Below are 15,701 nucleotides of genomic sequence, written 5' to 3' on the forward strand. Positions count from 1 at the left end.
TCTGCTGGTCTGCAGTACAGCACCGGGTGTGCCGGCACACAGGCGGGAGCGGCCAGAACCTCTGCTGGTCTGCAGTACAGCACCGGGTGTGCCGGCATACTTCAGCGTATTCTCCATCACAGGCTATGATGTGGATTCTATATGTAAACCCCTCGGCACGTCTTCCTCTGGCACTGGAGGCGCACAGAGACCTCTGCCATGTTGTGTGACCTGTATGACATGGATCAGTACCGGCCGGGAAACACTTCTAGAATACATAAAATGGGGTGCTCTGTGTCTGCCGCACTCGCCTGGGCCACCCCTTTATCATTTCTGGTACTGGACTTTTCTGGTCAAAAACCCACATTTTTATGAAAGTAAAATTTATTTTTTTAGGTTCAATTTATAAGAAGCCATTTTTAAAGTATTCAGAGCTGGGAGGGGGGTCTATCAGGTTCAACCCTTCTCCGATCATTTGGGGTAATCACTGCAGGAGCCCATGGTACCTGTCATCACTAGAGGTCCGACTATAGCTCCGTATTCTGGATGTGGATTACCAGTGACCTCTAACCCATTCACCGTACAGGAAGCTCGGGTGGCGTCAGCCATCTCTATACCGTGCACCGGGCCCTGAACGCCATGCAGTTCCAGAAGGAGAGAGAAAGACAGAAGAGAGGACACCTGAAAGCCTGGAGGCAGCTGCCCAGAATCTGACGTTTAAAGGGGCTATCCACAGGAGGGGTGACTGGCACGGTGGAGCGACATGGCCTCTACTGCCCCATTGGCCAGACCCTAGGGCTATCCCATACTTCTCCGTGGGTAGGTAATACTTTTGGCCGGATGGCCCCTTTAACATTAGATTCTGCAGACAATACATGCAATTATAGTTCAAGCTGTGCAGACGAGACTCCGTCCCACGAAGCCCTCGGCGTTAGTAAATCTGCCTGTCCGAGGTGAAGCAGCGGGACCAGGATTTAGCGGGCAGATCCAATAAGCTTCTGTGAGGTTACTCCTCTGGATTTCCACCTCTGACCTCAAGCCAATCATGGAATATCATGGGGGGCCGCTCTGCGTCACTTGACAAGGTCTGCGGATAAAAAAAAAGCCAATGGAATAAAAGTCAAAACACAATAGTCCAAGCAGAAACCTTAGCGCACCCCTGCTGTTCCCATAGTGCCGTATGGACAGGCAGCGGGGCCGTGCTGGACGTCAGACCCCCACTAGGGCTGAGATATAAACTTCCTATATAGCGGCAGCAGTCTCTGACAGTGCGTCTCTGCTGCCGCTCACTCCACCCCCTCCCCTCTCCATAGAGTTCTATTGACATGTGTAATATTGTCCTTCAGCTGATCCCATCCTGGACAGATTCAAAGCATATTTCAAAAAGAAATACAAATAGCAAGGGAGGGAAGCCTGGTGGCAGCTGATAAAATAAGACGTAGACATACATAAGATATATTACAAAGTTTCTTGGGGTCCCTCGTACTATTAATTTATGCAAAGTTGTAGGAACAGTTACTGATGAGAACTTGTAGCGCAGGATTAAGGATGTTCACGATAACACAAGAATATGGCTCTAATCATCCCGGGCCCTGCAGCTGCCACCAGAAATCAGGGGGCGACTCAGCTAATGTTTGGTCTTATCTCATGCAGAATTTCAGCAGATGTGAACACTGGCCACATATGGATGAGGGAGCAGGAGTCAATGTTCACTAGTAGTGGGGGGGGGGGCCCTGCTCCACCATATCCATATGGCCTATTAAAAAGGACCTCGCACTGGGGCCTCCTTCCTTAGAACTCTGCATTACAGCGTCCAAAGAAACTCCATGTCAACACTGTCCAATCAGAGTATCTGACTGTAGGGAGACGTGCCCATCAACACGGGGGATGGTCAACTGTCAATGTACTTATACATTTCCAGGAGGAGTAACAGAAGAACAAAACCAGGCAGACTTCTATGGAAAGACTCAAGGGGAAGACAAGTCAGATAGTCAGGAGAGCGGACACAAGGGTGTCCTGCAGGGACAACCCCTCTAACACTGGCCGGATCACACAGAGAACGGAGCCGAGAAGATGTGACTGAAGAATGGGTGGTCACACTCAGCTGTCAATCACTGTAGGACCATTTTACAAACCTTCTGACATTTGTTGGTGAAGGTCCAAGTGCTTCACCAGCAGTGGGCTCTGCTCTCTTCCAGGAGGTGGGTGACCCCAATCTGCTTCCCTTGTTCTATAACCTGCCGCTTGTCCACCGTGAACCCAAACCACATCGGGATCTGCATTTACCAGTGGAATAATACATTGGCCTGGCTCCTGCTGTCCTGAACACTTACAGTCCTTCTACTTACCTGATGAGTTGTTTTTTTTCTTCATGAACACATAGACTATTATCCCGGCCAATCCCGAAACAACTGCTATCACGCCAATGGCAATTCCTGCGATCGCACCGCCGCCCAATCCTCCTGTGGAATCTGCGCCTGTGGAATGTAAGAGGAGACATAAATACCAGCTGGATAAGGTACAGGATAAAAAAACAAACAAACAAAAAAAAAAACACGGTCACCATGACGACTAAAAAAAAAACACCACCGGGGACAGTGTTTGACTTCACCCCCCTACACATTCGGCAGCCGACGAGTCACCCTGCATCAAATGCATGAAGCCACCAGTAATTATACAGTGTACCCCCTGAAGACGTGAAACACGTTAGGTGGCCAATGAGCGAGTGGGAGATCGACTCTCCACGGCCGACACGGGCATCACAATGATGACTGGGTAAAGCCGTGTCTAGATTTACATGAATGGGGTCCACAAAAGCCTCATCTGCACTTACAGAGCAGATCCCCTAGATCCTGAGAAGTGGGGTGGACAGGGGGTGAATTCATCAGGTCTCACAGACCAGTGGTGGGTCCTCTCCTTATACAGGACAGGGGTGAATTCATCAGGTCTCACAGACCAGTGGTGGGTCCTCTCCTCATACAGGACAGAGGGTGAATTCATCAGGTCTCACAGACCAGTGGTGGGTCCTCTCCCCATACAGGACAGAGGGTGAATTCATCAGGTCTCACAGACCAGTGGTGGGTCCTCTCCCCATACAGGACAGAGGGTGAATTCATCAGGTCTCACAGACCAGTGGTGGGTCCTCTCCTCATACAGGACACGGGTGAATTCATCAGGTCTCACAGACCAGTGGTGGGTCCTCTCCCCATACAGGACAGAGGGTGAATTCATCAGGTCTCACAGACCAGTGGTGGGTCCTCTCCCCATACAGGACAGAGGGTGAATTCATCAGGTCTCACAGACCAGTGGTGGGTCCTCTCCCCATAAAGGACAGAGGGCGAATTCATCAGGTCTCACAGACCAGTGGTGGGTCCTCTCCTCATACAGGACACGGTTGAATTCATCAGGTCTCACAGACCAGTGGTGGGTCCTCTCCTTATACAGGACAGAGGGTGAATTCATCAGGTCTCACAGACCAGTGGTGGGTCCTCTCCCCATACAGGACAGGGGTGAATTCATCAGGTCTCACAGACCAGTGGTGGGTCCTCTCCTCATACAGGACAGAGGGTGAAGGTGAATTCATCAGGTCTCACAGACCAGTGGTGGGTCCTCTCCTCATACAGGACAGAGGGTGAATTCATCAGGTCTCGTGGACCAGTGGTGGGTCCTCTCCCCATACAGGACAGAGGGTGAATTCATCAGGTCTCACAGACCAGTGGTGGGTCCACTCCTCATACAGGACAGAGGGTGAATTCATCAGGTCTCACAGACCAGTGGTGGGTCCTCTCCCCATACAGGACAGGGGTGAATTCATCAGGTCTCACAGACCAGTGGTGGGTCCTCTCCTCATACAGGACAGGGGTGAATTCATCAGGTCTCACAGACCAGTGGTGGGTCCTCTCCTCATACAGGACAGAGGGTAAATTCATCAGGTCTCACAGACCAGTGGTAGGTCCTCTCCTCATACAGGACAGGGGTGAATTCATCAGGTCTCACAGACCAGTGGTGGGTCCTCTCCCCATACAGGACAGAGGGTGAATTCATCAGGTCTCACGGACCAGTGGTGGGTCCTCTCCTCATACAGGACAGGGGTGAATTCATCAGGTCTCACAGACCAGTGGTGGGTCCTCTCCTCATACAGGACAGAGGGTGAATTCATCAGGTCTCACAGACCAGTGGTGGGTCCTCTCCTCATACAGGACAGAGGGTGAATTCATCAGGTCTCACAGACCAGTGGTGGGTCCTCTCCTCATACAGGGACAGAGGATGAATTCATCAGGTCTCACAGACCAGTGGTGGGTCCTCTCCTCATACAGGACAGGGGTGAATTCATCAGGTCTCGTGGACCAGTGGTGGGTCCTCTCCTCATACAGGACAGAGGGTGAATTCATCAGGTCTCACAGACCAGTGGTGGATCCTCTCCTCATACAGGACAGGGGTGAATTCATCAGGTCTCACGGACCAGTGGTGGGTCCTCTCCTCATACAGGACAGAGGGTAAATTCATCAGGTCTCACAGACCAGTGGTGGGTCCTCTCCTCATACAGGACAGAGGGTGAATTCATCAGGTCTCACAGACCAGTGGTGGGTCCTCTCCTCATACAGGACAGAGGGTGAAGGTGAATTCATCAGGTCTCACAGACCAGTGGTGGGTCCCCCTCCTCATACAGGACAGGGGTGAATTCATCAGGTCTCACGGACCAGTGGTGGGTCCTCTCCTCATACAGGACAGAGGGTGAATTCATCAGGTCTCACAGACCAGTGGTGGGTCCTCTCCTCATACAGGACAGGGGTGAATTCATCAGGTCTCACGGACCAGTGGTGGGTCCTCTCCTCATACAGGACAGAGGGTAAATTCATCAGGTCTCACAGACCAGTGGTGGGTCCTCTCCTCATACAGGACAGAGGGTGAATTCATCAGGTCTCACAGACCAGTGGTGGGTCCTCTCCCCATACAGGACAGAGGGTGAAGGTGAATTCATCAGGTCTCACGGACCAGTGGTGGGTCCTCTCCTCATACAGGACAGGGGTGAATTCATCAGGTCTCACAGACCAGTGGTGGGTCCTCTCCTCATACAGACAGGGGTGAATTCATCAGGTCTCACAGACCAGTGGTGGGTCCCCCTCCTCATACAGGACAGGGGTGAATTCATCAGGTCTCACAGACCAGTGGTGGGTCCTCTCCTCATACAGGACAGAGGGTGAATTCATCAGGTCTCACAGACCAGTGGTGGGTCCTCTCCCCATACAGGACAGAGGGTGAAGGTGAATTCATCAGGTCTCACGGACCAGTGGTGGGTCCTCTCCTCATACAGGACAGGGGTGAATTCATCAGGTCTCACAGACCAGTGGTGGGTCCTCTCACCATACAGGACAGAGGGTGAATTCATCAGGTCTCACAGACCAGTGGTGGGTCCTCTCCTCATACAGGACAGAGGGTAAATTCATCAGGTCTCACAGACCAGTGGTGGGTCCTCTCCTCATACAGGACAGAGGGTAAATTCATCAGGTCTCACAGACCAGTGGTGGGTCCTCTCCTCATACAGGACAGAGGGTGAATTCATCAGGTCTCACAGACCAGTGGTGGGTCCTCTCCTCATACAGGACAGAGGGTGAATTCATCAGGTCTCACAGACCAGTGGTGGGTCCTCTCCTCATACAGGACAGGGGTGAATTCATCAGGTCTCGTGGACCAGTGGTGGGTCCTCTCCTCATACAGGACAGGGGTGAATTCATCAGGTCTCACAGACCAGTGGTGGATCCACTCCTCATACAGGACAGGGGTGAATAACTCAGGTCTCATGGACCAGTGGTGGGTCCTCTCCTCATACAGGACAGGGGTGAATTCATCAGGTCTCACAGACCAGTGGTGGATCCACTCCTCATACAGGACAGGGGTGAATAACTCAGGTCTCATGGACCAGTGGTGGGTCCTCTCCTCATACAGGACAGGGGTGAATTCATCAGGTCTCACAGACCAGTGGTGGATCCACTCCTCATACAGGACAGGGGTGAATAACTCAGGTCTCATGGACAGGTGTTGGATTCATGGAGAAGTGGAGGGCCCTCTCTTACAGGACGGGGTGAATTCCTCAGGTCTCATGGACAGGTGTTGGATTCATGGAGAAGTGGAGGGCCCTCTCTTACAGGACGGGGTGAATTCCTCAGGTCTCATGGACAGGTGGTGGGTCCTCTCCTCATACAGGACAGGGGTGAATTCATCAGGTCTCACAGACCAGTGGTGGGTCCTCTCCTCATACAGGACAGAGGGTGAATAACTCAGGTCTCATGGACAGGTGTTGGATTCATGGAGAAGTGGAGGGCCCTCTCTTACAGGACGGGGTGAATTCCTCAGGTCTCATGGACAGGTGGTGGGTCCTCTCCTCATACAGGACAGAGGGTGAATAACTCAGGTCTCATGGACAGGTGGTGGATTCATGGAGAAGTGGAGGGCCCTCTCTTACAGGACGGGGTGAATTCCTCAGGTCTCATGGACAGGTGGTGGGTCCTCTCCTCATACAGGACAGGGGTGAATTCATCAGGTCTCACAGACCAGTGGTGGGTCCTCTCCTCATACAGGACAGAGGGTGAATTCCTCAGGTCTCATGGACAGGTGTTGGATTCATGGAGAAGTGGAGGGCCCTCTCTTACAGGACGGGGTGAATTCCTCAGGTCTCATGGACAGGTGTTGGATTCATGGAGAAGTGGAGGGCCCTCTCTTACAGGACGGGGTGAATTCCTCAGGTCTCATGGACAGGTGGTGGATTCATGGAGAAGTGGAGGGCCCTCTCTTACAGGACGGGGTGAATTCCTCAGGTCTCATGGACAGGTGGTGGATTCATGGAGAAGTGGAGGGCCCTCTCTTACAGGACGGGGTGAATTCCTCAGGTCTCATGGACAGGTGGTGTGGCTTTCATTATCTAGCTAGCACTGGAGACAGGAGAACTGACTGGAATGTGAGCCGCTATCGGCACAACTTACCTTTTAACATCAGGAGCACTGTGGCATCCTGGAGCGACATGTCCGTTTGCACGTTGACTGTGTAAAAGCCTTCATGAACCTTCTGGACATTGCTAATCTGTAAGGAGCCATTTTCAAACACATCAGCTTCTGAGAAGTACCTCTTTCCAAAGTTCTTTGGGGCGCCGCTGTTGTACCTTATGATCTGAAATTCTGCGCTCGTGTTCTTTCCTTGGTACCAATCTGCATAGAGAAGTGTCCCACGTACATCAATGACATTGAGAGTTACAGTCTCGTTGACTTCAGGAGAAGGTGGGTAAATCTGAATGGTAATTCCAAAGACTGAATGCGTCCACGTGGCCAGGAGAACTGCGAGACACAGAAACACAATGAATGATGCGGCCATATCACAGGAGACAAGATCAGAGGCCTACTGCTGGCGATGCACAGGTGGGACATCCCCGGAAATAACCCATGACAATCAGCTGAACGCTGCAGGGGTGCTCCGGATGCAGAAACCCTTTAAGGTGCCCCTCACACAGTTTTTATAGACCGAGCAAGTGGAGGGGATGGTAAAGGGAAGATTGGAAATCTGCATCAAAAAGGAGAGAGAGCCCCCAGAGAGGCCTCTGTAACGGAGGTCTATGGGACAAATACGCCAAACCCAGAGAGTTCTGCCATGTCCCAAAAACACCAAAACAGAAAAATTGTACTTCCAGAGTGAAAAACGCAAAAAAATAAAAAAATTGCCCACTATTTAATATTTCCCATAGACTTAAAAAACATCAGCCCAAAAAAAAAAATGCTCTGATTGCCCCATGTGGTTTATTTTTTTATCCTGCATCTAATTAGGTTTTCAGTCACAGTTACCAGCGTCCGGATCACCGGGGGGAGGGGGGGGGGGGGCAGTGACACCAGTACAGTCTCCACATCCTCCTCATAGTGGCAGCGCCCTGTGAGAGGACGGGTGCTGGGCATGCCATACCGCCGCCGGCACCCGCATCCTACACTTGTATTAACAGGTTAATTATCTTCATTGGTGGCGCAGTGCACCCCCCCCTCAGTATTAAACTCATTGGTGGCGCCGTGCCCCCCCTCAGTATTATACTCCTTGTTGGCGCCGTCCTCCCCCTCAGTATTATACTCCTTGGTGGCGCAGTGTCCCCCCTCAGTATTATACTCCTTGGTGGCGCAGTGTCCCCCCCTCAGCATTATACTCCTTGGTGGCGCAGTGTCCCCCCCTCAGTATTATACTCATTGGTGGCGCAGTGTCCCCCCCTCAGTATTATACTCCTTGGTGGCGCAGTGTCCCCCTCAGTATTATACTCATTGGTGGCGCAGTGTCCCCCCCTCAGTATTATACTCCTTGGTGGCGCAGTGTCCCCCCCTCAGTATTATACCCATTGGTGGCGCAGTGTCCCCCCCGCAGTATTATACTCCTTGGTGGCGCAGTGTCCCCCCCTCAGTATTATACTCCTTGGTGGCGCAGTGTCCCCCCCCCCTCAGTATTATACTCATTGGTGGCGCAGTGTCTCTCCCCCCCCCCCCTCAGTATTATACTCATTGGTGGCGCAGTGTCCCCCCCTCAGTATTATACTCATTGGTGGCGCAGTGCCCCCCTCGGTATTATACTCATTGGTGGCGCAGTGTCCCCCCCTCAGTATTATACTCCTTGGTGGCGCAGTGTCCCCCCCTCAGTATTATACCCATTGGTGGCGCAGTGTCCCCCCCGCAGTATTATACTCCTTGGTGGCGCAGTGTCCCCCCCTCAGTATTATACTCCTTGGTGGCGCAGTGTCCCCCCCCCCCCTCAGTATTATACTCATTGGTGGCGCAGTGTCTCTCCCCCCCCCCCCCCTCAGTATTATACTCATTGGTGGCGCAGTGTCCCCCCCTCAGTATTATACTCATTGGTGGCGCAGTGTCTCTCCCCCCCCCCCCTCAGTATTATACTCATTGGTGGCGCCGTGCCCCCCCTCAGTATTATACTCCTTGTTGGCGCCGTCCTCCCCCCTCAGTATTATACTCCTTGGTGGCGCAGTGTCCCCCCTCAGTATTATACTCCTTGGTGGCGCAGTGTCCCCCCCTCAGCATTATACTCCTTGGTGGCTCAGTGTCCCCCTCAGTATTATACTCATTGGTGGCGCAGTGTCCCCCCCTCAGTATTATACTCCTTGGTGGCGCAGTGTCCCCCCCTCAGTATTATACCCATTGGTGGCGCAGTGTCCCCCCCGCAGTATTATACTCCTTGGTGGCGCAGTGTCCCCCCCTCAGTATTATACTCCTTGGTGGCGCAGTGTCCCCCCCCCCCCCTCAGTATTATACTCATTGGTGGCGCAGTGTCTCTCCCCCCCCCCCCCCCTCAGTATTATACTCATTGGTGGCGCAGTGTCCCCCCCTCAGTATTATACTCATTGGTGGCGCAGTGTCTCTCCCCCCCCCCCCTCAGTATTATACTCATTGGTGGCGCAGTGTCCCCCCCTCAGTATTATACTCATTGGTGGCGCAGTGTCCCCCCCTCAGTATTATACTCCTTGGTGGCGCAGTGTCCCCCCCTCAGTATTATACTCCTTGGTGGCGCAGTGTCCCCCCCCCCCCCTCAGTATTATACTCATTGGTGGCGCAGTGTCTCTCCCCCCCCCCCCCCCTCAGTATTATACTCCTTGGTGGCGCAGTGTCCCCCCCCCCCTCAGTATTATACTCATTGGTGGCGCAGTGTCTCTCCCCCCCCCCCTCAGTATTATACCCATTGGTGGCGCAGTGTCCCCCCCTCAGTATTATACTCATTGGTGGCGCAGTGTCCCCCCCTCAGTATTATACTCATTGGTGGCGCAGTGGCCACAGACCCTCCCATTTCATTGGTGGCAGCGGCACAGACTCCCTCCTTCTCCCCATGCTGCTTAGGAGAACATGGCGCACGCTGAGAGCGGTGCGTGCCACGTCCTCTAACTAATACTAGGCTGCACGGTAGCGCAGCCTAGTATCAGAAAATAGCAAATCCAGGTATCGAATCGAGCCGGGTCTAGAAGTATCGATACCCGGTGCAAACCTACTGCATTGCACATTTTAGGTAAAAGGCATTTTTCCATCATCTTCTCCCAGCCGTGGTCCTCTGCGGCCTCCAGGATGGCTCCGCTCAGACGAGGACGCCATTGTCTCCGGTCCCCTAACTGCTGAGACTGTATTACTCTTACCGGTAATTTCCTTTACTCAAGTCCTCCACCATGGCAGTACTCAGAGAGAGACCTCCACCCAAGCAGGTGGGGACTTGAAGAATACATTTGACGCTCCTGTGACTCCTTCCTCAGTGTCCTTCTGGTCACCTGGAGAGTCTGACCACATGTACACTCATACCATACACCCACATTTACAGAGGATCTGGTGCGCTACCAGATAGGGCGGCCCCTACAGATGCCAGCAATAGTTTATTATCACATTTATGATGGTCTTATTTTGCTTATTTAATGTCACTGTTCTCATGCGTACATTGTGGGTACCGGCGGCTGGTCCCTATCGGGTATGCCGCGTGATATCGCGGTGATAGATGTCGGGGGGTGTCATGGGCCTAATACGGATGCTCGTCCATTTATAGGACTTATTCCTGTCCATACACACGACATTGCCTACAGTTCTTCTGTCAGAGGATCCTCCTCCTGTGATTTGCGGTTCACTTGCGTTCCATTGGGTCGCGGATGACGCATGCGCTGCGCGGGGTCATCTCAATGTGCTCTGTGACGTCCACATGCGCAGCGCATGCGCGGCGGGTGGACGGAGACGCGCTGAGAGATGGCGCCGCGCATCATGGTGTTCCCGCGCCCGCTCTATTGGACCACAGGTGCCCGCAATCCAGGTATCCAACTTAGACTATATATACCCGGTCAGTCTGTTACCCGATACCTCCTGACGAAGCCGCTGAGGTGAAACGTGCGTCGAGGTCTTGCGCTCTTGGGCACACACTTGCGTCCATCATGTCCTCAGGTACGTTCCATGTATAACATCACTGTATACTCGGTCACCGCTCACATCCATGTTAGGCCCAGGACACCATTATTAGCCGACACCCAGTGATCGTATCTATGTAGGATATATGCCCGTCTATGGAGGATATATGCCCGTCTATGTACGATATACGCCCGTCTATGGAGGATATACGCCCGTCTATGGAGGATATACGCCCGTCTATGGAGGATATACGCCCGTCTATGGAGGATATACGCCCGTCTATGGAGGATATACGCCCGTCTATGGAGGATATACGCCCGTCTATGGAGGATATACGCCCGTCTATGGAGGATATACGCCCGTCTATGGAGGATATACGCCCGTCTATGGAGGATATACGCCCGTCTATGGAGGATATACGCCCGTCTATGGAGGATATACGCCCGTCTATGGAGGATATACGCCCGTCTATGGAGGATATACGCCCGTCTATGGAGGATATACGCCCGTCTATGGAGGATATACGCCCGTCTATGGAGGATATACGCCCGTCTATGTACGATATACGCCCGTCTATGTACGATATACGCCCGTCTATGTACGATATACGCCCGTCTATGTACGATATATGCCCGTCTATGTACGATATATGCCCGTCTATGTACGATATATGCCCGTCTATGTACGATATATGCCCGTCTATGTACGATATATGCCCGTCTATGTACGATATATGCCCGTCTATGTACGATATATGCCGGTCTATGTACGATATATGCCGGTCTATGGAGGATATATGCCGGTCTATGTAGGATATATGCCGGTCTATGTAGGATATATGCCCGTCTATGTACGATATATGCCCGTCTATGTACGATATATGCCGGTCTATGTACGATATATGCCGGTCTATGTACGATATATGCCCGTCTATGTACGATATATGCCCGTCTATGTACGATATATGCCCGTCTATGTACGATATATGCCCGTCTATGTACGATATATGCCGTCTATGTACGATATATGCCCGTCTATGTACGATATATGCCCGTCTATGTACGATATATGCCCGTCTATGTACGATATATGCCCGTCTATGTACGATATATGCCCGTCTATGTACGATATATGCCCGTCTATGTACGATATATGCCCGTCTATGTACGATATATGCCCGTCTATGTACGATATATGCCCGTCTATGTAGGATATATGCCGGTCTATGTACGATATATGCCGGTCTATGTACGATATATGCCGGTCTATGTACGATATATGCCGGTCTATGTACGATATATGCCGGTCTATGTACGATATATGCCGGTCTATGTACGATATATGCCGGTCTATGTACGATATATGCCGGTCTATGTAGGATATACGCCCGTCTATGTAGGATATATGCCGGTTTATGGAGGATATATGCCGGTCTATGTACGATATACGCAGGTCTATGTATGTATTTACATCCTATGGTTGATGTGAGGTCCATGAACCACCAGTGACTATTGATCCTGCTGTATATACTCCTTGCGGTGCTATTTCCGCTACTTTCATCAGGATCGATTGTTCACGCACCATAATTGTTCCCTACCTGTAGGATAGCCATGCCTATGGTGTGGATAGCCAGCATCCCGCATTGTGTGGATAGCCAGCATCCCGCATTGTGTGGATAGCCAGCATCCCGCATTGTGTGGATAGCCAGCATCCCGCATTGTGTGGATAGCCAGCATCCCGCATTGTGTGGATAGCCAGCATCCCGCATTGTGTGGATAGCCAGGATCCCGCATTGTGTGGATAGCCAGGATCCCGCATTGTGTGGATAGCCAGGATCCCGCATTGTGTGGATAGCCAGGATCCCGCATTGTGTGGATAGCCAGGATCCCGCATTGTGTGGATAGCCAGGATCCCGCATTGTGTGGATAGCCAGGATCCCGCATTGTGTGGATAGCCAGGATCCCGCATTGTGTGGATAGCCAGGATCCCGCATTGTGTGGATAGCCAGGATCCCGCATTGTGTGGATAGCCAGGATCCCGCATTGTGTGGATAGCCAGGATCCCGCATTGTGTGGATAGCCAGGATCCCGCATTGTGTGGATAGCCAGGATCCCGCATTGTGTGGATAGCCAGGATCCCGCATTGTGTGGATAGCCAGGATCCCGCATTGTGTGGATAGCCAGGATCCCGCATCTCTGTATACTGCTTTCCATCCTGTCTTTTCCCCTATTTATTATATCTGAGAATAAATTGATATACTATCTCCACTTGAGTTTTTTTGCTTATAGGATACTACAGGTAACAGCCAGGTATTTTCTGTTACTCCCCCTCCCTCCCCTGAAGCCTTGAGTCACTGATTACAGGCAGGATACTACAGGTAACAGCCGGGTAATTTTCTGTTACTCCCCCCCCCCCACCTGAAGCCTGGCATCACTGATTACAGGCAGGATACTACAGGTAACAGCCGGGTATTTTCTGTTACTCCCCACCCTCCACCTGAAGCCTGGCATCACTGATTACAGGCAGGATACTACAGGTAACAGCCGGGTATTTTCTGTTACTCCCCACCCTCCACCTGAAGCCTGGCATCACTGATTACAGGCAGGATACTACAGGTAACAGCCGGGTATTTTCTGTTACTCCCCCCCCACCTGAAGCCTGGCGTCACTGATTACAGGCAGGATACTACAGGTAACAGACGGGTATTTTCTGTTACTCCCCCCCCCACCTGAAGCCTGGCGTCACTGATTACAGGCAGGATACTACAGGTAACAGACGGGTATTTTCTTTTACTTCTCCCCCACCCTCCACCTGAAGCCTGGCATCACTGATTACAGGCAGGATACTACAGGTAACAGCCGGGTATTTTCTGTTACTCCCCCCCCCCCCACCTGAAGCCTGGCGTCACTGATTACAGGCAGGATACTACAGGTAACAGACGGGTATTTTCTTTTACTTCTCCCCACCCTCCACCTGAAGCCTGGCATCACTGATTACAGGCAGGATACTACAGGTAACAGACGGGTATTTTCTTTTACTTCTCCCCACCCTCCACCTGAAGCCTGGCGTCACTGATTACAGGCAGGATACTACAGGTAACAGCCGGGTATTTTCTTTTACTTCTCCCCACCCTCCACCTGAAGCCTGGCGTCACTGATTACAGGCAGGATACTACAGGTAACAGCCGGGTATTTTCTTTTACTTCTCCCCACCCTCCACCTGAAGCCTGGCATCACTGATTACAGGCAGGATACTACAGGTAACAGCCGGGTATTTTCTTTTACTTCTCCCCACCCTCCACCTGAAGCCTGGCGTCACTGATTACAGGCAGGATACTACAGGTAACAGCCGGGTATTTTCTTTTACTTCTCCCCACCCTCCACCTGAAGCCTGGCATCACAGATTACAGGCAGGATACTACAGGTAACAGACGGGTATTTTCTTTTACTTCTCCCCACACCTGAAGCCTGGCGTCACTGATTACAGGCAGGATACTACAGGTAACAGACGGGTATTTTCTTTTACTTCTCCCCACCCCCCACCCGGCGTCACTGATTACAGGCAGTTTATTTACAGATGCTTAATTAACCTGGTCCTAGAGTTATCTAGTGATTACAGGCAGGATACTATTTTCTGTTACTTCAACCACCACCTCCCCTGAAGCTTTGAGTCACTGATTACACGATAACAGGCAGGATACTACAGGTAACAGCCGGGTATTTTCTGTTATTCCCCCCTCCCCTGAAACCTGGCATCACAGATTACAGGCAGGATACTACAGGTAACAGACGTCTATTTTCTGTTACTTCTCCCCTAGGGTTGGGCGATATACCGGTATCACGATATACCGCGGTATTTCGTGACGTCATAGCTTCTAAATCGCCCGCCGCAGCATGAACCGATACGGGACATTTGCAGAGTACTTGTCCCCGATACCTGCTGGCATCTTGCGGCGGCGCTCTTAGCAGTTCGGCCGGAGGGGGGGAAGGAATTCTGTGACTCGCATTCCCGGCACCCGACCTCTGAGAGGACGCTGCGATCCGCGCAATTAACCCCTCAGGTGATCACAGCGTCCTCTCAGAGGTCGGGTGCCGGGAATGTTCTTAAGTCCCTGCATTGGTGGCAGTGGGCAGTGCGCCCCCCCCTCCCCAGTATTAATCATTGGAGGCCACAGGGTCGTCGCCCCATCATTGGTGGCAGAGGGCCCCCCTCCTCCCCAGCCACGGAGCACGCAAGTATAACGCCTCCTTGTGGCTGCCCCCATACAGTATAACGTCTCCTTGTGGCTGCCCCCATACAGTGTAACGTCTCCTTGTGGCTGCCCCCATACAGTATAACGTCTCCTTGTGTCCCCCATACAGTGTAACGTCTCCTTGTGTCCCCCATACAGTGTAACGTCTCCTTGTGGCTGCCCCCATACAGTGTAACGTCTCCTTGTGGCTGCCCCCATACAGTGTAACGTCTCCTTGTGGCTGCCCCCATACAGTGTAACGTCTCCTTGTGGCTGCCCCCATACAGTATAACGTCTCCTTGTGGCTGCCCCCATACAGTGTAACGTCTCCTTGTGGCTGCCCCCATACAGTATAACGTCTCCTTGTGTCCCCCATACAGTGTAACGTCTCCTTGTGGCTGCCCCCATACAGTGTAACGTCTCCTTGTGTCCCCCATACAGTGTAACGTCTCCTTGTGGCTGCCCCCATACAGTGTAACGTCTCCTTGTGGCTGCCCCCATACAGTGTAACGTCTCCTTGTGGCTGCCCCCATACAGTGTAACGTCTCCTTGTGTCCCCCCCATACAGTGTAACGTCTCCTTGTGGCTGC

The 15,701-nt window shown here is 52.1% G+C and overlaps 1 protein-coding gene across 1 annotated transcript in view; it reads right to left on the minus strand.

Annotated features, from left to right (window-relative positions):
* Positions 1 to 345: 345 nt before the first annotated feature.
* Positions 346 to 15,701, minus strand: part of LOC122922792 (carcinoembryonic antigen-related cell adhesion molecule 5-like) — a 34,430-nt gene continuing 19,074 nt past the window's right edge. The window contains exons 2-4 of the mRNA XM_044273522.1: positions 6,960 to 7,307; positions 2,328 to 2,456; positions 346 to 1,066 (exon numbers count right to left, since the gene is read on the minus strand). Coding sequence (XP_044129457.1) covers positions 1,053 to 1,066; positions 2,328 to 2,456; positions 6,960 to 7,307 — 491 coding nt within the window. The 3' untranslated portion in view covers positions 346 to 1,052. The remainder of the gene's footprint in view (positions 1,067 to 2,327; positions 2,457 to 6,959; positions 7,308 to 15,701) is intronic.

Source organism: Bufo gargarizans, unplaced genomic scaffold (genome assembly GCF_014858855.1).
Source record: "Bufo gargarizans isolate SCDJY-AF-19 unplaced genomic scaffold, ASM1485885v1 fragScaff_scaffold_716_pilon, whole genome shotgun sequence".
Classification (NCBI taxonomy): domain Eukaryota; kingdom Metazoa; phylum Chordata; class Amphibia; order Anura; family Bufonidae; genus Bufo; species Bufo gargarizans.